Source organism: Cimex lectularius, unplaced genomic scaffold, assembly GCF_000648675.2.
Source record: "Cimex lectularius strain Harlan isolate CLEC.00 unplaced genomic scaffold, Clec_2.1 scaffold150, whole genome shotgun sequence".
Lineage (NCBI taxonomy): Eukaryota > Metazoa > Arthropoda > Insecta > Hemiptera > Cimicidae > Cimex > Cimex lectularius.
Window position 1 is genome coordinate 158,242 of NW_019392717.1, and position 26,181 is coordinate 184,422.

A 26,181-nucleotide genomic window follows, 5' to 3' on the forward strand; every position below is an offset into this window, starting at 1 on the left:
ATTATTCTTTTTATGTAAGATCTTGGTTGAGAAGAAAAAGTTAAGTGTCACGAGCGGGATTCGAACCCACGACCCACAGCTTGATACGCCGCTACTCTACCACTTGAGGTCACGATAGCTCAAAAAAAGTTTCCCAGAATAAGCATGTAAATTTTTTACAACCTTTTTCAACCATTTTACTTCTTATTTTTAAATTATTCAGAAATCATGAGATGCTGTCTGGTGTGAAGTAGGTTTCAGAAAAACATTTTCTTTATCGTGCCAACGTTTCGATCTTTATTGAGATCATCTTCAGGGCCTGGGATTTACAAACATTGTTTACATATAACAATTACATTTTGGATGTGGAAAAGTGAATTTATACAATGCAAAATACATATTTTTTTATATTCAATCAAAGTATTTCTCTTACTCAAAGTGTTTGTATGTAATTGTGCCAGTGTTTTAAAACAGCAAAATCTCACTAGCACTCTCAACACGACATGCAAGGATGCCACAATTACACAGAAGACAAACACTTTGAGTGAGTAGAAATACTTTGTTTGAATATAAAATATATTTTGCATTGTATAAATTCACTTTTCCACATCCTAAATGAATTTGTTAAAGGTAAACAATGTTTGTAAATCCCAGGCCCTGAAGATGATCTCAATAAAGATCAAAACGTTGGCACGATAAAGAAAATGTTTTTCTGAAACCTACACCGCATCTCACGATTTCTGAATAATTATTGATTAACGGTCACTAATCACCACACATTTATGCTTAAATTTTAAACAACTTAAAAAAATTATAATTAATATTTCAATTAATTATTTTTATGTAAGATCTTGGTTGAGAAGAAAAAGTTAAGTGTCACGAGCGGGATTCGAACCCATGTCCGTTGGCTCAATATGCTGCTGTTCTAACCACTTAAGCTATTGCTAATTCGATCTACTTGGACACCAACTCCCCATTTCAACGTACAACCTTTCAAATTTTCCCTTTTTGCCATTTTTCAAATGTGTTGTAATCAGGTTTCGATTCTCAGCGACTTATGAAATGGCCACAGGGAGCTGTTATTGAAATCCTTTTTTACATATTATATACTAATCCATTTATGTTTACTGGTATACTTAACCATATTAATTATTCTTTTTATGTAAGGTCTTGGCTGAGATGAAAGTCAGTGTAACTGGGATTTCTGACGACCTTCGGCTCAATGTGCTGCTGCTCTAACCACTCTGTGATGATAGGTGAAGTGATTAGAGCAGTGGGAAGGGACCCTCTCTGGCTTAGCATATACGGTGGTAGCAGTCAATGTGTAGAACCGTGAACATAGGATATGGCATACATAAACCCTGTCACCCTTAATAATATTCCAAATTTGTGTGCCACATTGGAGGCGGTGTCTACATTTTGGTTTAGTACTGATAAATCCATGCCAATTTTTGTCCAAAGCTTGTGAAAGACAAAGAAAGATAGCAGGGTAACTACAATTTTCTTCAAGTGATTTTCTATTAAGTCAAATAAGTTTAATTAAAATTGGTGATCCCACATTCGTAGTCTTTTGTTAATATACAATTATACTTTAATATGTAGGCCAATGAGTTGAATCATGAATAAGTTTATGGTTGTAGCAAGCTTGGTAAATGAATAGGACACAAGCATCATAGTAGAAATTCTACCTTTAATAACTTTGAGAATGAGTAATGTTTAGTCGTAGATTTGAAGACATTTAAGAAAACATCACAAAAAAAATGGAATTATTACCACTTTGTTGCTGACACAAGTGCTTAATAAATTCTTGCTATAAGATTAAAGATATTAAGGCAATTATTGTTCAAAAATTTATTAAAATATGTATTCATTATTTCAGACAGCCAATATGTAAAATTAATGTATAGAGTTCAGTCTCAACAATCCAAACAAATTTTCAGTTAATTTTTTATGTCCGACGTAACTTTGTTATAATACACAGTACATACTGTGATACAAAAGTACATTTACACACCTAATTATTTTTAATCAATCATGCTTTTAATAAAAATGATGTTTATAATGAAATATGTAGGTAAAAAAAAATTTTTAAATAATCCATTTATTGTGGTTTTCTTTTTTAAAAATACGAACATCCAATATTTTTATTTAGTGCGAAATATATATTACTCAAATTATTTCCAATTACGTTAATTACTGACCCGAACCATCTTGTAATTATTAGTTCAAATTACCAAGACGGAGATAATAAACAGTAAAATAATTTTTGTGAAAACAAATTAAAAGATGAAAATATAGCTTGATAAAAGTCGAGGTTGATCAGCAACTCCTAAACTTTCAATAAAATAATTTAAAAGGAGGTAAAAACAGTAAAACAAAAACACATTTATAAACAAGAAATATTACAACGTGTGGGTATGAACACTACTGGGCCTTTGGTGCTGATTTTACCGTCTTGGACGAGGCAGCAAACCTCGTTTTAGATGGTGGTGGTTGAGCAGTGAATTTTGGTATCTTAGTTTGTTCATCAAGAATCTAAAATAAATAAATAAATAAAAAGAAAAAAAGGTAAAAGTTGCAAATAAAAAATATGTTTGTTTTATTTATTAACTTACCTTTCTGATTTTTTCCTCTTTTTCTAATTGTTTTGTCTTGTTTCTTTCGTCAAAGCTAAAAGGTTTGATTTTAGTTGATTGCAAACCACCAGTGACTGTTTTAAGACCTTTGTAAATACTACTATCCATCTTTTCATTATTATCCTGAGCAGAATAACAAAAATTCTTGATAAATTTACGTTTATAAAACATATAATTTTTTTTTTAAATTCTTACGCTTTGTGTCAAAAGGCTCGAAACAGTCGATGTATTCATAGCTCTAGTCTGCCTAGGCGTTGGCCTGGCCTTAAATTTAAAGGGTTCAGTCAATGTTTTATTTGATTCCTAAAATTATTAAAATAAATTTTCATCCTTAGATTGTACTATTTTACAGACTCACCTTAGGCTTAACCTCAGTCAATTTAAAAGGTACAGGGATAGTGGATGGCCTTGGTGGTGGTTTGTTCAACACTGGGGGTCTGAATATATTTTTATTTACAGGATTCGCCTTTACAAGAGTGCTGAAAGTTACATATTAAACAACCTTTGACCTCGATTTTATATTTACTATGTTAAACTCACTTTTCTACTTGAGAAGGTACAGGAGGTGCACGTGTTCTAAGCTTTGTTGCCAATTTTGGTGAATGAGCCATTGTTAAAGTTAATTTTGTCCTTTCAACTGGAGCAGCTAGAATATAAAATAAATTAAATAAAATATAAATATTTTATTAATAAAAAAATGCGTACATACTTGATGGTCTTATAGATTTTGACTTAAACCTAGGCGGGGTGTCATTTTGAAAATGAAACACCTTTTCAGCCAACGTCTGATATTTTCCCCCATACTTTATCGGAGAACCTTTTCTTTTTAGTGTTTCTCTGTCCACTACTCTGTTTCTTAACTCAATTTTAGGACTCTTGAAAACATCGTGTCTTGTTACCATAGAGTGCTGTTTTTCTGGTGGAATCGAATTTAACTGAATGCCTTCGAATGTGCTAACTAATTTATTTTCCTCCTTTCTTAAAAAATAACATAAAACAATAATTTTAATTTTCTAGCTTCTAAAGGAGGTAATTAAGCGTATTTTATTTTTAATTACTTTAACCCTTCTGTTTCAGCCTCTTTATTCAAGTTTGAAACTCTCCTTTTGGCTTTCATGATAGGTCTCTCTCCTTTGGGATATTTGCCAGGTGTTTTAAAACTGCCTTTGCCATTACTGTTAGTTATATCAGATAAAACATTTGATGGTGATATCGTTGGATGGACCAATGGTGTAAAGAACTTCTCTTTTAATTCCACATTTAGCTTTGGCGTCGAGGGGACAGATTTCTCATTTGAATCGGTATAACTGTTGAATTCGGGGATATCTAAAACAATAGGATTTTTTTTAATACTGTAACAAATTAAAATTAATGCATTATTATGGCATAATTATTCTTATAATAACTTAAACGCATAATATAGACCATTAAAATAAAAAAATGTGATTTTAATTAAAAAAATACTATAATTACAATTAGTGGAAACAAAATAGAGCCATTTACAAAAATTAAATTAAGAATTCAAATAAAAGGTTTTTCGTGGAAGAAATCGTTTGTCCTTTTTAAAAAAGGATTGAACTTATGACAGTGCAATTCATAAGGGCCGCCCAAAGCCCTTCCACAAGCTTGACTAGAAGGAGGAGGAAGGAGACTTCCACGGGAAGAGGCCTGTAGGCTTTCAGCTGAACGACAGGCGACACATGGGAATTCCTTCTTTTTGGGTGAAAAAGCAGCAAGGATCAACCATCATCACCAAGCGAGAATCGGGACTGCAATTATAAGGGCCGCCCAAAAATCGTGACGCAAGTTTTTTTTTCGTTTTAATTTGTTTTTCATAAAAAAAAAAAAAAAACATTTAGTTTACAATGAAGAGTAATTTTGTTTGTTTGTTTAAACTTCACAAAGTCGGTTTTGCAGCTTGTTTATTTCATTTTATTAATAATAATAATAATAATAATAATAATTAGTCTTGTAAGAATTGCGTTTTTTTTTTTTTTTTAAATAAGATTATAATAATCAGTCAGTTTCCTTTAATAAAAAAAAAAAAAAAATTGTTAATTCCAAACTTAGACCTTAATTTCAAATTTTGTAAATTTCTCTATATAAGAAATGTTTCCTTTTTAATATTCTTTTGTTTATTATTCATTCATTTGTCTAAACAAGGAAAGATCCACTCCCTCGGGGAAGGTCCAAATAGTAACGCTATAAATAGTGGTAGCAGGCTCAAAACCTTGTTGACAAATTTTATTTTAGTTTAAATTAAAACCTTTTTTGAGATTTCAATATGAGTAAAAAAGAATCCCGCATCATAAAAAAATGTGTAACAAACAAATTGAGATGAACGTGAAAGAGGTGATGGACTTTGGAACTCGTGGGAGACAAAAGTGCTGAAAGGCTGTGGACAGGAGGCATTCCATGGGGAGACGGCGAACAAACCACCTCGAACGTAGCTGCTTCAACTTGGCTTGTGAAGAATCATCTTATGAGAAAACATCAGGAAAACAGCATTCATCGTGTGAGTTATTTCCTATTCCATATTTCCTTAATTTTATTCCTTGGGGATTGCGCATACATAAATATTATGAATTCATTTATTTTTAACAACAGTTTAAATACTTCTTAATTATATTTTAAGTTTTTTTATATTGTTTCAAGAGTAATTGATTTTATTTTTTGTAAAGATTTAAGTTTGAAGATTCAATTTAAAATAAGGAAGAGTGTAAATATAATTTAAAAAAAAAAGAAATAACTGGAGTGAATAAATTCTGTTTCCCTTACAGTGCCTTTTATTTTTAATTTTTTCCTTTTATAAAAATAATGGTAATAGTAAAAAAAATTACAATTATTGTTGTATTTGTAATTGTTAAAATTGTATTTTAATTGTTTCATAAAAAAGACCCTAAAAGTCTAACAAAAATGGCGCCCGAACAAAATAGGAAAGAAATTAACATAAAATTGGAACAAATTTAAAACAAAATTATTAAACAAAAATTATTTCTTAATATTAGGCGTAAAACAAAAAAAAAAACTAAATTAATAAATACAAATATATGCCGTTGAACATAATATAAACTATATTTTAACCAAAAATAAAATTTTTGGGGTTTACAAACACTTTAAATTATTGAAATTTCAACCTAATCACAAAAAAACAATAATATTAAAAAATTAAATAATAAAAAAATATTAACTGGGATTTGTTCACTTGTCTTCCAAAAAATAAATAAATAAATAAAAATTAAAAAAAAAACAACGAAATTTGGAGTCAAATAAATAAAATAAAATAAAAGTGCCCTCTTGATTAACAACTATAATTTGTTAATCCATTGGTAAAATGGATAATCCAAGTGAGGAGGAACAGAGAATTTGTAATGAAGAAGGTTTGGCACACATTACACAATTCCAAACACCTAATGCACATCTCGAACACAATAAACAACAATTAGAAGCAACACAAGCATTGGCACAAGCTCTTGAATTGTCAGACAACCCTATATTTCAATCCATTATAAAAGAAACATTATCTTCCTTACTTCATAATTCACCAAAAAACATAAAAAGAGATATACAAGCGAATGTTAAAACACTAGTGGACCAATACGAGAAAGCATTAAAACAAAAACTTCACGCTTTGAACAAAAAACAAAAAAATGCAGTTTTAAAAATATTTGAGGTAAAAGAAGCAATAAACTTTTCAATGCAACCTTTTTCACCTAACGCTGTTAAAGAAGGAGAAGAGTCTCCAAACAGATCAAATTAATGATAAAAAACCACTTTTTAAACATAATATTATACCATATTCAGTACAAAATAGGTTGCGAAATGTCCATAAGTTTAAGTTATACAATGCTGAAGCAGTTTTGAATTTTTTAATTGGTCTTCACCCAATAGCTGAGCGTTATCCGAACGATTTTGCCACAATTTTACAAGGCTTAGCAGACTTACACACAGGGGCAGCGGAAGCAACACTTTCAGCAGCCGCAGCACACCCACATATTACATTTGAAATTTTACGTTGTAGTTTGTTACGTTACCAAATAACCGAAAAACAATTACAAATTTTACATGCTAAATACTTTTTAAGAAACCAAACAGATGCCGAAACATTGCGGAATTACATAAACAATAAAATTTTAATCGCTAAAATTTTGGGAGAAGATAATGAAACAAAATTAGTAGAAGCAATTATTGAAGGAATTCACCCTAAATTTCTCGCACTCTTAGGTTCAAAACCAGTTATCACTTCTTTAAGCGAATTATGGAATGAAATGATCTTAGCAAATCGCGCTATGGGACAAAATATTCCTATTGCAAAAAACCCAGATATGGACTTAGAACTTCCGAACTTTTCAGTACAATTTACCGGAGAATCTGCATGCGCTAACGCGCCGAATACAGATCAGATTTTTCCAAGACAAATTAAATATAATAGGCAACCCAATTACAACGAATTCAGATTTAATCAAAATAGAAATTACAATTTCAATAAGCATGAATTTAATCATCAGGGAAATTTTAGACGAAATGTACCACAAAATAGAGGATATAAATTTTTTTATCATTACAACCCAAATTCGTATAATAATCAAAATCGATATAGTCCTTCAGAACAAAGAAATTATTACAACAGAAATTACTCAAATCGAAAAAATACAGGCAATTACGTAAACGTTAGTCCAGTTGAATTTTCAAAAACACCAAATTATTCTTATAATAAGGCAAGATTTAATGAAAACAGAAATAAATTAAACCGTCATGATAACTATCATAAACATAATAATAACAAAAACAATTCGCAGGAATATTACAACAAAAACAAGTATAAATTATTTACACCTCAAAAGGAATATGAGTTGATGGGTGTTACTCCGGAATATCAGAAATCTATTAGCAATAACGGTGTACCAAATTTTTATAATAAAAAAAACTAGTAATGTTGGGGGGTATCAGAGGGATTTCTGAAAACCAAATAAATTTGTCAAATTATTTTAAAGACGGCCATGTTAACAATTTTTTGGGATTTACAAAAGTTAAAATAAACCAAATCGACGCTATTGCCTTATTTGATTCTGGTGCAACAATTAATTCTATAAGTTTATCTTTATTTAAACGCATAATACAGACCATTAAAATAAAAAATTGTGATTTTAATTTAAAAAATACTATAATTACAATTAGCGGAAACAAAATAGAGCCATTTACAAAAATTAAATTAAGAATTCAAATAAAAGTTTTTTTGTGGAAGAAATCGTTTGTTGTCATCGATGGATTACCTGTGCCTTGTATCTTATCGTATTCATTTATGAAACAAACAAAAATTGGAATTATACCCTGTAAGGATCAATTCTATTTTGAATTCGATAAAAAAAAATACTATTCCTTTTTACCACATTATAACTTCCTTATAAATAATTTCAAAAATTTAAACGCTACAATAATTAATAATAAAAACTTAAATATGAATGAAAATTATGATAAAGATCCGCATAAACTAATAGCCCAATTAAAAAAAAAAAAAAAAAATATCCGAACGTCTTAACTACAGAATTAGGCAGACCACAATAATGAAAATAAATTTGGAAACGATATCAAACAAGATTGTTCATTCGCCTGCCTATCCTCTTAACCCACCACAACTACAAATTATGAAGGAAATCATTAATGATCTTTTAAAAAAGGGAGTTATTTCTAAAAGTTTTAGCCCATATGCTTCTCCTGCCTTTCTAGTCCCGAAACCTGACAAAAAATCTTACCGATTAGTGATCAACTACAAAAAAATTAATGAAATTATAAAATATGTTGACTATCCCTTACCAACTATTAATTCTGTATGCGACTTTTTACGGGAGGCTAATTATTTTTCAATAATAGATTTAAATCAGTCATTTCATCAAATACCCTTAAACAAAAATACCGCTGAATTAACGTCATTCGTCGTACCATTTGGAAAATACCAGTATAATTTTCTTCCATTTGGCATGAGAGCAGGAAGCGGATATTTATCTATGCTCATTGATGAGATTTTCAGGGAAGAAAAATTTAAATTTATTTGGTCATTTGTGGACGACTTATTAATTTATACAAAAGGAAATTTGTCAGATCATAAAAATGTACAAGACTATGTATTTAATAAAATGAAACACGCTAACTTAACTGTGAACCCCACAAAAAGCAATTAGCAAAAAGTAAAATTAAATTCATGGGTCACATAATTTCAAAAAATTCTGTCCAAATCGATCCCGATAGAGTAAGCGCTATATTAAAAACTCCCAAACCTAAAAATCTTAAAGAACTGGCAAGCTTTATTGGCTCCATATCATACTATTCAAAATATTTACCTCAATATCAGATATTTTATCACCTTTGAATGAATTTAAAAAAAAAATCTACAAAATTACAATGGGGAGATTCACAGCAAAAAAGCTTTGATGAAGCAAAAAAATTATTGACAACTGCACCAATATTGCAAATTTGTAGAGATTAGTGACCGTTAATCAATAGTTATTCAGATTTTTCAAAAGAATTTGTATTGTCGTGCGATGCATCTCAAACCGGAATAGGAGCATTTTTAGGTCAATATCACGATAATATTTTACTTCCAATCGCATATTATTCTCGAAAACCGTCAAAATCCCAATTAGCATACAATGTCTGCAAAAAAGAATTGATAGCTATAATTTCCGGTATCGAACATTTTTCTCAGTATTTGCGTATCAAACAATTTTCATTAAGAACCGATTGTGCGGCTTTAACTTGGTTAATTAATAATCCAAAATTAACGGGAAAATTAAATCGTTGGTTGAGTTTGTTGCAAGGGTATGATTTTAAAATTTCACATGTACCAGGGAAAAACAACCAAATCGCTGATTTGCTTTCACGTCAAGTTGCAAAAGATGCTCCTTCATTGGAAAAAACAAGCATGGAATTTGAAAAAAGAATTTTAAAATGTTGGCCTGGTTTAGTTTTATTAAAATTTCCCGAACTCTTTGAAAACCTAGAAAATTATCAAATGAAAGATGAAATATTAAGTCCAATAATAAAAAAATTACAACAAAAGATAAAAATAGAAAATTATCTATTAAAGGGTAAAATTTTGTATTATAAAAGTAAAAAAATGCCAGCACCGAAAGTTGCACTTCCGCAAATTTTGTATACGGTTATTTTTACGTATTTCCATGATAGTGAAATTGGAGCTCATCTTGGATTTAGAAAAACTTTGCAACGTATAAGGCAACATTTTACTTATAAAGAAATGACTAGGGACATAAAAAATAGAATAAAAGCGTGCGTGATTTGTGCAAAAATAAAACCCCTCAATACAAATATGAAACATACCTTAGAATCAAACATACACGCAAAACAACCATTCGAAAAACTTTACATAGACTTAATAGGTCCTTTACCCAGAGGGAATATAACAAAGGCACAATACATTTTAATAGGCGTTGACGCCTTCTCCAAATTTATTTTCGCTAAACCTTTATACAATGCAACAACCATTTCAGTCATAAACGCATTAAAACTCCATGTTTTTTCATCCTTTGGAATTCCAAAAATTATAGTGTCTGATCAAGCAGCAATATTTAGATCCCGTTTATATAAAAACTTTTGCTTTTCTCTTGGAATCACTTACTACTTAAACATACCATACTACCCTCAAGCTAATGCCGCAGAACATACAATCAGAACCCTAAAAACTTGTATATCAGCATTTTGCAGTGATGGTCAAAAAAATTGGGACAAAAATTTACATCTTTATTTAATTGCTTTAAACAATTCTGTACATTCTTCAACGGGATATTCTCCCGCCTTGTTATTTTTGGGAAGACAAATGAATCACCCACTAAATTTTAAATTTACAGTAGACGAATCCATTAATCAAATAACAGACAAAAATAAAATGATAAAAATGTGGACTAATGCATTAAAAAACTTACAAAATGCACATTATATTGCCTCAAAGAACTTTAATAAAAATGCAAAAAATGTAGAATTTAAAGTTGGAGATTTCGTCATGTATAAAACATCATTTATCAAGTAAATTGCACCAAAAAAATGCCAAAATTTTCAGGCCCTTATGAAATCATAAACGTACGTTCTAGAGCTTCCTATATAATAAAATCAGTCGAGGATTGCAAAGTTGCACAGGATAACACATATCTCACAATTAAAATACTGTGATCCTGAAGTAGTAAAAAAATTAAAAAATACTTAAATAAAAATTAAATTAAACATTAGAAATAATTGGCACTTAACAAAAAAGTATAATAAGTTATAATAAATAGATTTTGAATTTAGTAAATTTATTAATAAGGTATACATAAAATTTAATAAATTAAATAGTACACCCAGCACCAAATTATGTAACATAGTGCAACAGTTTTGTTTAAAAATAAGAAACCAACGATAATTTTCTGTAAATATAATAATATGTACATATCTAGTGTATTAAATTCATAAAATTTTAATTTATATTAAGAATACAAGATTATATTTTAATTTTAATTTCTGTAGGGTCAAAAAGAAAACACTGGGGTACTCCTCCTATCCTACTATCTATCCGATTACCATCTGGAAGGAACTCAAAACAATCTACATCTGCATCCACAGCACATAGAACGATCTTCATCTTCAACAACCAGTTATGTATCTCGCAGACCAATTATGTGCTCCCACAGACTTCGTCATGTATGGTCGCACATTTTTTGGGGTTTACAAATTTTGTAACAAACCAATTGATATGAACGTGAAGGAGGTGATGGACTTTGGAACTCGTGGGAGACAAAAGTGCAGAAAGGCTGAAAGGCTGTGGACAGGAGGCATTCCATGGGGAGACGGCGAACAAACCACCTCGAACGTAGCTGCTTCAACTTGGCTTGTGAAGAATCATCTTATGAGAAAACATCAGGAAAACAGCATTCATCGTGTGAGTTATTTCCTATTCCATATTTCCTTAATTTTATTCCTTGGGGATTGCGCATACATAAATATTATGAATTCATTTATTTTTAACAACAGTTTAAATACTTCTTAATTATATTTTAAGTTTTTTTATATTGTTTCAAGAGTAATTGATTTTATTTTTTGTAAAGATTTAAGTTTGAAGATTCAATTTAAAAGAAGGAAGAGTGTAAATATAATTTAAAAAAAAAAAGAAATAATTGGAGTGAATAAATTCTGTTTCCCCTACAGTGCCTTTTATTTTTAAATTTTTCCTTTTATTAAAATAATGGTAATAGTAAAAAAAATTTACAATCATTATGGTAATTGTTAAAATTGTATTTTAATTTCTTCACAAAAAAGACCCTAAAAGTCTAACAATACTATACTGGAAGAGCTGAGTAATAGTAAAAAAAATCACATAACATATTTAAAATAATCATTAAATAGAATAAAACATTTGCTAGTAAAAGATTTCCATCAGAGACTAACTGCACGTAAGAACTGTTACTCCAAACAACCCCCAGATTCTCTTTACACACTCAACAGACAGTACGAGTTTTGAGTGAAAATGTATGAGTATATGTTCAAGGATTATTGAATATAAAAAAAAAGTTTCCACGACGTGCAACTGATGGCCTGATGGTTTATGCTGTCTAGAGCACAGATTTGTATCCAATAAAAATTCTCAAATATGCACAAATCATAAGTCAAATATGCAATAATATGTGCACTAAAAAACCATTAAGTGTACCATATAATTCACTAAAAATAATAAAATACTCAACATGAATGTCAGAGACATCACCCAACTAAATCTCAGTTGCCCAAAAATCCTTTTATCAAAAATATTATTCAAAATATATAATTATGCACATGTTCTGAATTCAAATTGACAATGAGATGCATTTCAAAATGAGTTTCTTTGAAAATACAGAATTTATTATATTTGTACGCCAAAAAGATTTTTCAATGTCGATGGAGGTGACGGAAGCTTACTTGGAGGAACTTAAATAACTGGATATCAATTCCCTGTATAACAATTTATTGTTTCCATTAAAGATTTAATTAATTTTCCAAAAATAGTAATCAAATTTTAGGCTGTGGCCTCTTGTTTTTAATCCTTTCACATTCTTCGTTCCCTAATTTATTTTTATTATTATGCGATAATCTTCAAATATGCAAAAATATGCAGAATGCAATTTGAACTATTTACCAAGGAGGTATGATTTGGATAAATATCTGATCATCATGGCCTAAATTAGCAAAATGAATATGCAATTGCATACAAATCTAATGATGACTGACTGTTCAATATCTTAAACTAAGACAAGTAGTAGTATAAATTCAAAAATCATCACAATCAATCATTGAAAAGAAGAAAAAAAGAATAGGAAAATACTCTTGTTTTAATTGCTAGAAATTAGATTGTTTGAAAAGAACCTTATTCTGTACAATATTGATGCCGAGTATTTATTTATATTATACTTAATTTTTCTAACTTGTTCAATATTACTAAGAAAACACCCTCATTTATAGATATTATTTTGAAGAAAACTGCTTTTAACACGGGAGGCATGTTGACAATCTTCTAAAAAATGTTAAATTACTGTTGCACCACAAAGCCACTTCATCCAAGGTTTCATGAGGTGAGGTCTTGCCAACTGAGTCACATACACAGCCGCCTCAGTAAGAACCAGGGATCGATGGCCTCAGACATCATCCAAGATTCTCGACTGGTCTTCACTAGACATTGTGAGTTGAGATGCAGTCAGCTGTAGAGACCATGAATCAGTGAGAGTTGAGATGGCATCAGTGCCAGCTCAGAATGAGTTAGAGTGAGCACGGAAGTTGGCGAGTCAGATCAGTCACCTGAGTCTGGAGTCTGTGTTCGGAGTTCAGTCTTCTCTAGGAGTTGTCACCACAAGTGGGCCACTGCCTCCATTAGCTATGACTGTTCCTGACAACATTCCTAATATTAAGACTGCTGAGCAATAAAAATAAGCCAGAACTATCTGTATAAATGTAGATTGCTCTCAGGGTATTATGTAAATGTTTATACTTTTCTGATTGCATTATTTTGTTTGTTTTGTTCATTATTGTTCCCGACACTGAAATACTATAAAATGTGAGATTTCTCTATGTTGTTTGCAAAATTATGAACCTGAAATTTGGCTGTAAAGGACTACTTTGGTTTGCCAATCATCACTGCATCAAGACAGTGGAAGACAGTTTCTATAAAATAAATACACTGAAGATACCAAATCTGACAGACCAATCAAGTGAGGATATAACATGCCAAAATGATTGGTAACGAACAAACTACATACCCTAAGACAGCCAAGCAGCCATAAAGGCAATAAATGTCAACGCTTATAACTCTACTACTTTAAGGCCAAACTGAAATATCATCCTCCAAAGACACCTGTACTTACCCTAGCCCCCCACAACTCTAAAATCAAAGTTAGATAAAAATCACTGGCCATGTGAATTTGCGGGTTAAGCCTTATACTGGTTTATTTTGGTATGAAATCCGTTCAGATTTTAGTCATTTTCAATGGTCTGTTTGTTTAGCTGCAAGTTTCCTCCCATGGTTACTTATGTTAAACTAAATATGTACCAAAAACAGATGATTTGCCTATCAGCAGGTGTTTGTGTCACAGACCTCTCTGAAATACGTCTAACAGACTAAAACAGCAAGGATAGGAAACCCAAAATGAGCAGAAACGTTCAAACTGCAGGTTCATCACCTCACAGATTTAAAAAAAAAAATCTAATAACATAATTACATCGAAGATGGGAAGAAACTGAAACACTTCTGACAGGATCAGCAGACCAAAATGATAAGAAATGGCTGAACTATTGGTTCATCAACCCTCAGAACCCAAAGGCATCTCTCAATTGTTTGGACCATGTGGCAAACCTGTTAAAACTTTCATTTCCAGGTTACTAAAAGCTAAAACTTATCCAGTCTGAACTGGTTGTAAATCATTTTTATTTTTAGTTATTTGATTAATTACACTCCAAACTCAATACTATAAACCTCATTATGGAGGAAATCGTGGGGCATTGTCACTTTAGGAATCTTATGAATATTGTCATAAAGGAGACAAAATGAAAAGGTTTCGTCGTCAGGACCAAGAGGACTCTGACATGGATGGAAGAGTGAAGCCTCATAATCAGTGATATTGAAGATGTTTTCGATTGGGATGAGGAGGATGAGAGCTCCAAGAACAAAGGAAAAGGAACAGACAAAATTTGAGTTAGGGAAGGTCGAGGAAACAATCTAACTGATTGAACAACAAGATATTCAAGAACGTCTTGTGCAAACATGATTACTCACCTGCCTAGACGTAAAAAGAATGAGAGCTCTCTCAATATAGTAATAAAAGAGGGGTAGAAATGAAAAACATTATTTTCATTCAAGTACAGTGACCCCCCTCTATACATTTTCAATGCTGTTAGCTGCCCTAACTGGAACTGTAAAGTTTATCTATCAAAACACTAAAATGTTGATTTCGATCAACCCTAAAAACTATAAAAAGGTACTTTTAAGGTCATAAATGCACAATGAATAGATAAGTTAAGAAAGCCAGAAATTATTGAATTCTTTAAGGTAACAAAAGGTGGAATGGACGTGTTGGACAAGTTTTGCAAATTCAAGACAACGAAAAGGAAAATCAGAAGGTGGCTATTGAGATACTTCTTCGGAATCCTAGATATCGGTGCTGTGAACATTTTCATAAATTTCTACTCCATACGCACTTTTGACACACTAAAAAGAAAAAACTCACTTTGGCTTTGGCCAAACCATTAATGGAAAAAGAGTCCACAACCCACATGTTGCGAGCGAGTTTACAGTGAAATATCTCCTTCATGCTAAAAATTCCTCTAGGTTTTTGATGATGGATCTTGAATATTGCAAAGTTCTAAAATTCCATCCTTTCCGCTAGCTCGCTGGTTTTTCAAAGTAAGGTGCGAGTTACTTTTATCTTAATTACAATCCAACAAGAGTCAATAATTCCAATAAGTGTTCCCTCTGCAACAGGCAGGCTCGAGAAGGGTGTTTTCCCTTTTTAGCAGAATGCCCAATTTTAGCGGAATTCCAATTACTGCATACAGGTTTGCCCACGTTGACAGGCGAGCGCCTAATCTTTTTATTAAATAACCCCGAGGGCTTAAATTTAGTAAAGTTTGCTGGTGGTTTTTCTAAAAAAAAAAAACTCACTTTGGCTTTGGCCAAACCATTAATGGAAAAAGAACACACAACCCATGTGCTGCGAGGGCTCTTGGTTGATAATTGGATCTTAGGAAAAGAAAAGGAGCTGCAGGATAGTCATGGCCCATCAGAATTTACAAAAAAAACCAAACCAAAGCAAATTTACTTATTCCCTTATCTCCTCAAAAGATGAAAGGGAAATGAATTTTGTGCCAAATGCAATTCCTGCATATGCGGTGATCATTAAACAGTATTATGCATTAGATGTGTGACTGTTGATTGTAGTGAAGAAACGGAAATGTGATTGTTCGTTTAATTATTCAAAAATTTCATTTTCTCGCTACAATATTTCGTGTTTTGTCAAAAAGACTAGAATTTCATTTTCTGAAGGTACTTTGATTTGGATTTGAACGCAACTAATAAATATTGTACTACAAGAAGTTTTTTTTATGTAAGATACTATCAATAAATGTTATTATATAATAAAAATGGTTAACTTATGTCTATTAAAAGCCTCATAGAAAAGAGGGTCGGATCAGACCCGACCGTACTATTTCGTCTCAAACCAACTTCTTAATTCTGACATAGGTACAATAATGGTTTTTAATTTTAAAATGTGTCGCCTGTTTTGATTCTCCAATGGTTAAAACAATATTTACCAAAGTACTCGTCCGCTCCGTCGTTTTCCATGATCGAAACTTTTGTATCCAATCTCTCCACAAATTGGGGAGCGTGGAATTCAAAGGCATCCATAGTTTTGTCGTTAGACGTTCACAAACAAGCACGACGCGGTAAACTGTTGTGTAGTCAATTATAAACAAGGGAAAGACGTATTCATTCGGTTCCCCGGGCGGGCTTTCGCAGGGAAAGCTCATCAACAGAAGTCCCAAACGGTACGGGAAGCTCGGTAAACGAATTTAAAAGGATTGTTGAATTGAGTAAATGGATACTACGGTCTACCGTCTAGTGAGCGGACACTGACGATTGACGAATCGCAGTCGGCTTATAGCTTAACGGCTAGAATGGTTACTTGATTTTGAAACGACAAGGCGCTAAACCGATTAAACTTTTGGCTAAGTTAAAAAACAGAATTAAACAGAAGTTGATCTAAAAAATAAAATTTATATATGCAGATATTATTTTTTGGACATTCACACCAAATACTTTTGCTCGTGTGATTCCAATAAAATCTAGATTTTAATAACTGGCCCCGCCTATTTTTGCTTTTTATTTTGTCCTTTTTTTTAAAGCAATATACACTTCAATGTGTGCCCATAATTGACAAAAATAATATATTCATATAATTCTAAAATATTAAATTCTCTAATTTCGTGGTCCGCTTGACCAATTAATTATTCTAAAATATATTCTTAGAATATTAATTATATAATTAAGAATAAACTGATAAAAATAATTAAAACGTGAGTAAAATAAAATATAGACCTATCATGTGAAATTTCATAAGGGGCATAGTAATAAGTTAATAGTCCACCAGAATTCAGAAGTAATAAGTAAGAATGATAAGGATTCCTTTAAGTAAAATAAACTAGATAATCTGATTACCAAGTCAGAAAAAAATATCCATTTATTATTTTTGAGTAAAAACCCTGTTACAAATAGATAACATTTCATAAATACTAGTCAAATGTATATAATCATAATAAGCTTTATCTAAATCTACCTATGATTGGAAAAAGTTTTTCCTCAATCAGTACAGTTCACAAAACATTATTTTGTTATACAATGATGAGCTACTAGATAATATTGGATAATATGGAATTTCACTGCTTAGTTCTCTATAAAAATACTAATGCTCCAGTATCGACAATATTATTTATGGACTTTGTATCAAGGATACTGTTGATAGGTGGCTTTTGGAGAATCTGACTTGTAAAAGTGAGGATATCCTCACCCGATAGAATATGCTATGAAGAAACCATGTGAGGTTGACACACAGACACTTTAGTCCATGTATGTGACTAGCATGTAGAGAATAGTTTCTTGTTTTTCTATTTATTTACTTTTTTAAAGAATTAGGGTGTTTGGGCCAGATTAATATATTTTTTTAAACTACTTATTCCCCCCAAAAAATTGGTAAGTGTCCTGGGCAATTGCAATGGGAAAGATTTGTTACTTCACTTAAGAAGAACCCCTCCGCCTATACAGGAGGGTTGATATAGAATTATGCTGATCCTTTTCTCACAGCGACCTATGTAGATCTATTGTGGAACTTCTATAAATTATAGCCATACTTTCGAAAGTGCGCTTTTTCTTAAAGACTAAGCATTTTCCTTGGCCCCTCTTCATGGACCTCCTTTGGTGTGAGAAATGTCCTACTGAAGTGGATGTACCGTAACTGGGCCAATGCTTCACATTCACAAAGGACCTGCCTGTATCTCTGGTTCCTCCTGACAGAGTTGGCATGTTTCTGTCTCTGCTATGCCAATATTCTTTAGATGATAGTTAAGAAGGCAGTTTCATGTATAGAGGCCTTCGATTTTTTTCAAACCCTGCGTGCTGAGAGAGAGAAGTTCCTTCATCTTTTAGAGATTTATGAATCTCTTAGCTTGTCTCATAAGCTGGTGCGTTTGACCAGTGTTGGAGTTTTTCATCCGCAATCCTCTTTCCAGTTCACACTTAAGCACACATTCCGGTCCACTTAGTTGTGATTCTGGCCACAGGTGAGAGGGTTTCCCCTTTTATTGGCTAGTTGTTCAGCCTGTTTATTTTCTTCTATGCCTTCATGATCAGGAAACCACTTTAAGGTAATATTGATCTATTTTCCCGACCATTAAGCAATTTAGGCACTCACAGATAAGTTTGGGGTTGTAAGCATTGGCATTTAGTGCCTTTATGGCTGCTTGGCTATCTAAGGGTATGTATATTTGTGCACATTTCATAATTTTCTTTATTAACTCTTATACACAGTGATGTATGGAGTTGAGCTTGGAAAATTATTGGCGTCAGTCCAAAGGACTTTGTGGTGAGCGGTTTTCGGTGGCTCGCGGCTCGATCGATTGAACACTGTCACTTGCTAGGTTGCTCCGAGCGAGTAGCATGCTACTCCACTCTAGGCCCATCAAGCCAGAATTTTTTTGGTGACACGAGTTAGCGAATGAAGCCTTTCGACTAGTTGAGCTTGATCTAATCTTGTTAAAAATTGGTCACAATATGTAAAAAAATGTATTTTGCCATTTTCCAGAGTTCAGAATATTGATTCATTTTTCACCTTCTATTAACTTGGATTAAGCCGAAGGAACAGTTTATAACAAATAGAACGATTGACAAATGTAAGAAGTCGTGAAATTAGAAAATTTGCCTCTTTTTCCCATTTTCCAGAGTTATCGATATTTGATTAATTTTTCACCTCATATTTACACGGACCAGGCTGAAAAAAACTTTTTAGAACAAATGGAACGATTGACAAACGTAACAAGTCCTGCCAGCTTAATCCTTAGATCACCCTTCTGCAGATTGTAATTACCATACCCTTGTCACATTCCTGATATTGCCAATGGCTAAAACCCAGTATCAGTTCAGAAGTGTTTCTAGGACAATATCAAGATTTCAGCCTTGAAAAAGTCCAGTGGTATAATAAACAGCGCATAGAAAAGATAGGGAAGGCCTACTTTTATATTTCGGTTCTAATTAAATTGCCGCTCTGTCACCTGCCGTGAATACAAGTTTTTGGTCTCTGGGCCGGATAGCTTTCTAACATTTCTAAACTTTTGTTTCTTTTTAACATAGATTGTTTTTGGGTTGGATAAACAAATAATTTTTGCTTGACCATTTTTGTTGGTTTTACATTACTGGGGGGCGTGCGCATGGGTTAGATTAGGTTAGGTGGTGTAAGATGAGGTTATAATTTGTGGTTTTAAGTTGAGTTAGGTTAAGGTTAGATATTATCTATCGAACTCTTTAATCTGATCTTTCTTACATTAAGATCATACTTTGCCTTTGTTCTTCTTTTATTATTTTCCTTGATCTAAAGTTTGAGCCCAAACTATGAATATTCTTTTGTTTATATTAGCAAAAATGCAATACTTGTAATTATTTACTATGCTACTACTACTATTATTACTACTACAAAGAATTAGTGAAAAAATAATCAACTTCAAATGTATGCTAAAATTTTATATTTTTTAATAAGAAATTTAAGAAGAAAACTAAAGATTAAAGAAAGTCGAAAAATAACCTTAGGATGACATGAGTTGTTACGTGATGATTTATTCATGTTTTATTAATTCTATTCTAATTAGTACAAGCCACTAATTTTCATTACCGTAATCATATCTGATTTTTTCAGAAGGATTGAAGGCAAATTTACGAAAAACGACAAATTGCAGAAAGTCGTCTGGTGAAATACATTGACAATAAGCACATCAGGATCGATGAACATATTATTCAACAAAATCCACTCGAACGTTCAAAAAAATAAAAGAGAAACACAACAAAGCGTTACATCAGTTTATAAATAACGGGAATTATAAATAAGCATTTTGCGTATTTACAGTCCAAATAAATGATCTAGCACTAAAGAAAAGACAGTGCCTATTATAGATTTCACCAGTTTCACCAGGTTAGATGCGTAAAAAAACAACTAATAAAAAAAGTGGGAAAGTTAAATAAAAACACTGATTGCTGAAAGATGATTATGTTGTGTAACATAAGACAATTTCGTGCACGCAAGGGCTCACGACAGTTTTTTTTAAATTCTAAATTTCTCCAATTAAAGCTAATCTGTTTTATCGACAACATTGACATAATGATAGAAGGCTACATATGTGTATTTGTTATATATTATTCGCTGCATGTTTTCTTTCATGTTTGATTTATTTTGATTTATTTCGTATACAAAGATATGATCTCACTTGTGTTTATATAGAGACTGCTCACATACGGTATCAAACAGCATTACTCTTTCTATTACCAGAACAATTACAAAAAAATGTCAAAAAATCAGAATTTTCGTCTTTTCTTTTGAAGTTTATTCATGTATTTATAAAGAAAAAATTTTAATTTAACAATTATACAGGGTACCTCAGGCCCAGTTCGACTTCGAAATTTCAAATATGATTCTATACATCCTGACCCACCATTTTAAAGGATTGTTTATGCTGAAAACAATGATACAATCGGATTTTTAATTGGGCAAAAAATGACAAGTTATGGCCAAAAGTTTAAAAAAAGAAAGAGTCATTTGCTTTGCTATTTATTCATCACATTTCATATTCGAATTGCCTGCCTTGCGTAAAGATGCAAAGATTTGCTCTTTTTAACTACTCTTCACCAGTGCTCAGAGCGATAGAGTCAGGGGAGATGGACTGACAAGCATTTTCTATCCTTTGCCGCAATTCTTCAACTGAGGTTCCTGGGTTATGATTGCCGGAGACGCTGTTTTATAAATGGCCCCACAGAAAATAGTCAAGTGGAGTTAAATAGGGTGACCAAGGAGGCCAGCGCATCGGGCCATGAGGTCCTATCCACTTATCCAAGGAAGTGATGATTCAAACAATGTCTCACCTGCAAAGAATTGTGTGTGAGATATCCATGATGATGAAGAATATACTTTGTTGTTGTTGGACAACAATAAAAGTGTTGGTAAAACTTCCATCAAAAAATTGAGGAACTGAGCACCTTTTACATTATTTTCTTAGAAATAAAGCCCAATTGAATTATTACCAACAAGTCCACAGCAAAAGTTGATACTGTGAACCTCTTGATGATGACAAAAGTAAGAAATTCTATGGTTAAGAAGGTTATGGCAAAAAGAAACCGGCAGCATCGTTTACTGTATTCTCAAAATCTGAATCCCTCTCTTTAAAATGTTGAAAGGGTTTTAGGTTTAAAAAAAAAAATTAGAGATGTACTCCGGACTTATAATGTTAAGCCGCATCGCTCTTATCTTGTCCAGGGATGTCAAGCGTCATCCTTTCCTTGCACAAATGTCGATTTGAGAGGCTGCAGAAAACGTTCTTTCATACATCTATCCTATGGGCTGGTGAATCCAAGTTCACCTCTAATGGTATACTAAACCGTTGGAATTTTCGAACGTTGGCAAGGGAAAATCCGACAATTTCGTACTCTTGTCCTGATCAGGTGGTTCACAGTATCAGACAATAAATTTTTTTTCCATTTTTTTTTTAGTTTTTCATGAAAAATACGTAAAAAACATGCCTACGAGCCTTTCACATCCAAGATGTAGAGGTAGATATAATTTCTGGGTATAGTATACTGCGCCATTTAAGAGCTATTGTATCCCCCGTGTTCTACCTAAAACACATCAGTGAGTCCTATTTCATCAAGAAACTTGATTAATAGGCCCGGTTTCAATGGTTGAAGCTCTTCTATGGTCACATTATACATCCCAAAACATTTCCTCCTGCGGGCTAGTGTAGCTCCGCAGTTTGTTAGTAAAATTGTTGGTGTCTCTTCTGCCTCTTTGCAGAATCTGCATGTGCCATTTTGGATTATTCCAATCTCCTTTAAGTGTCCATTTAACTTGCAGTATCCTGTTAGGAATCCTTTAGGATTCGCAGTTTATTCCTGTTTCCCTTGACACAAGTAATTTCTTTCTTTCCGAAATTGGTTAGACGGTTCTTTGATTGTCTGTGTCCATTGAGTGAATTCCATAATTCCCTCATTTCTTTTTGTCCTCCTGTACATTGTTTGGTCATGTAATTAATTTAGGTTTTTCTGTAATTTATTGCTCATGCATACGGTCGAGAACATTAGAGGCTCTCAAAGAATTCCTCCAACTAATTAATTCTCTACACCGTATTATAAATTTTACATTGGAAATTGGCAAAGATGTTGTTTGAACTTTTTAGACCTAAAACTGTCCATAATAAACAACCTAATAGAAATAGACGTATATAGAAAACCCACAACTACAGACACTATGATACCAGCGGATTCTTCCCACCCATGGTCCCAAAAGCTGCTGGTTTCATTTGGCTCATAGACCAGATGTTAAAACTTCCGCTAACACCTGATAACTATAAAAAAAGAATTAAAAACTATTAAAACCTTAGCAAAAAACAACGGGTATCAAGAAATATTTATTGATAGGTTGCTAGTTAAAAGAATAAAAAAATTAACTTTAAACGAATCAACAATAAGACTCAGCCACCCCACCACAAATGAATCATTAGTTTCCGTTGTTTGCCATACATTGGTGAATTATCGGAAAAAGTTAGTAAAATTTTTAAGCAAGAAGGTTTTAGAATAGCTTTTAGAAGTACGGGTTCACTTAAAAACATCCTCTCAAAACCTAAAGACAAAGTAGACAACTTGGCAGAAAGCGGGGTTTACCAACTCAATTGTAATGATTGTGATATTAAATATATAGGACAAAGCGGTAGCGAAATAAAAACAAGAGTAAAAGAACACTTGCCTAAATCGAGCAAATTTTCGGAATTTAAGGACCATCTAAAAGAAACAAAACATAATTTCAATTCAAATCTAAATACAAGAGTGTTACATAGTTTCAACAAAGGGAAAGAATTAGATTGGTTTGAGAAATTTGAAATTAAAAAATGTAAAATTGAACATGGTGTAAATGCATTAATAATATAACAGATTTTGATCTACCTCCCATTTTAAATATGTACATAAATAATATCAAACATCCAAATAATTAAACTAATTATTTTAATTGTTATTATTTTTATAGCAATTTAATAATATTAAGTATTTACTAGTATAATATTTATTTGTGTTATAATTTCCCCCCCCCGCACGCACAAATTGAGCGCCATTAAAAAAATCAGCTGCTAATTGGAACGTCGCGTTGGCGGAGGTATCAGCGGGTTTACTTTGGCAATTCATGTCGAGAGACTGGTTGTAGAAGCCCTTCAACCTGATGATGAGCTAAAAGGCTCGAAATCCGATCGTTGCAAAACAACTTACTGTGAGTAGGAACTATCTTTTTAAAAAGGATCTATTACTCTGTCTAATTTCAATAAATGTTACAAAATACGTGGAGAAGATAATTGAAAAAAAAAATATATACACATGATGAACATATATTATGCAGTATAAAATCGAATCGAAACGAGTTGTACAAGAAAGGCCTAATTACCAGGCAAGAGATATGCGCGTAGCTAAATAAAATAATTGTTCCAATTAACTAAGTGAATATATATAATTATATCCCAGAGCTGTTATCATTTGATTAAAACAGAGGCAGGGTGGGTGAAACCTAAAACGTACCATTGTGGAGCCTTGTATAACGCTAGTATTGCAGAAAGGGAGGATGGTACGCCGCGGGGGGCGACCCTCAGGGCCGTATCGGGTAATAACAATCCCTGTGCCCCACTAATCACAGGCCCCCATATCATCCGGCCGACAATACTAAATTACTGCCCTATATAATCCTATATCTCTGCGGGAGAATCAAACATTCAATTTAGGAAAATGCCTGTGTTCGAATAGTGATGGTGGAAGTAGGGGGATCTTTTTTGTTTTGTCCTGCCGATACGAAGGTTCGTCGCTTTTGATAAGATCCGTCAATAGTTTCATTGCTGCTATTAAAAATGGAACGAAAACTAGAACATTTTGTTAATAAGAGACAAAAAAACTTCTAAAATAGAAAGGTAGTAAAGTAAAAACGCTTGCCAAATTATAAGGGTTGGTTCTAATTTATGTAACCCATCTGGTGTACATTTCACCTATGTTTTTAATTTGCATTATTAACTAACTAAAAATAAAAAAAAATGTATATCCAAACAGGTCTAATTTACCCTCCAAGGAAAGCCTGCACTCGTGAATAATATTTTCATCCATAAAACCGCCATAAATTTGTTCAAATTCTGGTTAAAATTTTTTATCCACTCGCCAAATTAATCTAACAGCCATACCATAATTACAAGAAAAATCTTTTATGTCAAAGTAAAAAAGCTGAATCAATAATATTTAAAGAAATTTCTGATTGTCCTAGGTACCATTGTATTCAGATCAATATTTTTATCAAAAAAATTTTTCATAAATACTCAGTCGTCATAAACAAGTATGGTTAGGTTAGATACAGTTAGGATTCAGGATTAGGTTAGATTAGATTTGGTAAGGTAAAGGTTAGGGACAGGTTAGGTGACGTATTTTTCTTCTCACGCTTTTCAATCTTATGTTGTACTCGATTCTTCGATTGCAAGAAAGCACAAACTAAGATTTATGCTTTTGTAGTAAATTAGCAATACATGTAAGTAATAAGCAAGCGTTTAGTAAACAATTAAAGAAAAGTAATAAAGGATAAAGAAGGTGGACAAATTTCTTTAGGTTGGGTTGGGTTAGCGTTACTATTTGGTTGGGTTAGGTGTTGTTCCCTATCTTGATCCTCGTGTTTCATCTCTCTTATACTATGCTTATTTATACTTTGCTTTGATTCTTTTACATTCATTACAATTCGGGCCCTGTAAGAGAGCAGAAACTATGAATTTCACTTGTGTAGTATCTAGTAAATTTGCAATGATTTTAACTGTCCATTGAATTATACTAAATTAAGTAGTCTGACTCACATTTATATTGCTTTTAATAAACAGTTAAAAAAGAAAAAAAAAAGAATAAAGAAAATAGAAAAATTTCATTAGGTTTGGTTGAGATAGGGCTAGGTTGGGTTAGGTAAGGGACGCGTAAGGTTTTATATCGTACCTTGTTCCTTTTTTTCTCTTATTGTACTTACTTTGCTTCGATTCTTCCACCCATTAAAAATTTGGGCCGTGCAGGAGAGCACAAACTACGAATTATACTTTTGCAGTAAATTTGTAATTAAAGGAGAGAACAAAGAATAAAGAAAGTGGAGAAATATCCTTAGACTTGGTCGAGCTAGGGTTAGGAACCGGTAAATTCTTGTCTCGAATCTTGTCCTCAACCATTTCTTTCTTATATTATCCTGATATATACTTTGCCTCGATTCGTCGAATGCAATATAGCTTTTAATATGCAAATAAAGAAGAGAAAATAAAGGATAAAAGTGCAGAAATATCCTCAGATTGGGTTTACTTAGGCCAGAGTTAAATTATAGTTAGGTTAGTGTTAGGGTTAGGATTAGGGCTAAGTTAGGTTAGGTAGGGTTAAGGTTGCATATTTTTACGCGAAGTGGAGGAAATTTGCGAGTGTAAAGAGTGAGTTTTACAATCGAAAAAAGGATCAGATTTAATACGAAAATGTATTTTTAGACAAAGAGCCAGCTCATGTAAAATTTATCCAGGACCTTTTAATACGTCCGAATCCATTCAGTGTTCTCTATTTTTTATTATTCAGAAATCGTGAGATGCGGTCTAGTGTGACAGGTTTCAGAAAAAACATTTTCTTTATCGTGCCAACGTTTCGATCTTTATTGAGATCATCTTCAGGGCCTGGGATTTACAAACAATGTTTACATTTAACAAATACATTTAGGATTTGGAA

The 26,181-nt window shown here is 32.3% G+C and overlaps 1 protein-coding gene across 2 annotated transcripts; it reads right to left on the bottom strand.

Annotated features, from left to right (window-relative positions):
* Positions 1-1,815: 1,815 nt before the first annotated feature.
* Positions 1,816-16,782, bottom strand: LOC106664619 (targeting protein for Xklp2-A-like). 2 transcript variants are annotated; one of them, XM_014390534.2, is made up of 9 exons: positions 16,434-16,782; positions 3,674-3,941; positions 3,325-3,593; positions 3,156-3,261; positions 2,974-3,094; positions 2,811-2,918; positions 2,595-2,738; positions 2,386-2,514; positions 1,816-2,308 (listed from the first exon to the last, which is right to left on the bottom strand). In XM_014390534.2, the coding sequence occupies exons 1-8, from the start codon at positions 16,525-16,527 to the stop codon at positions 2,404-2,406; spliced, it is 1,221 nt and encodes a 406-aa protein (XP_014246020.1). In that variant the 5' UTR covers positions 16,528-16,782; the 3' UTR covers positions 1,816-2,308; positions 2,386-2,403. The 2 variants fall into 2 exon arrangements, with proteins under 2 accessions (XP_014246020.1, XP_014246013.1); XM_014390527.2 differs by lacking the exon at positions 1,816-2,308 and having other exon boundaries at positions 2,345-2,514.
* Positions 16,783-26,181: the final 9,399 nt, after the last annotated feature.

Excerpts from the sequence above, each read along its gene's own strand:
- LOC106664619 (XM_014390534.2), bottom strand. The coding sequence starts at position 16,527 with ATGGATGCCTTTGAATTCCACGCTCCCCAATTTGTGGAGAGATTGGAT. Across the intron at positions 3,942-16,433 it reads CGGAGCGGACGAGTACTTTG|ATATCCCCGAATTCAACAGT; the intron begins GTAAATATTGTT and ends CTATTGTTTTAG. Across the intron at positions 2,919-2,973 it reads TGACTGAGGTTAAGCCTAAG|GAATCAAATAAAACATTGAC; the intron begins GTGAGTCTGTAA and ends TAATAATTTTAG.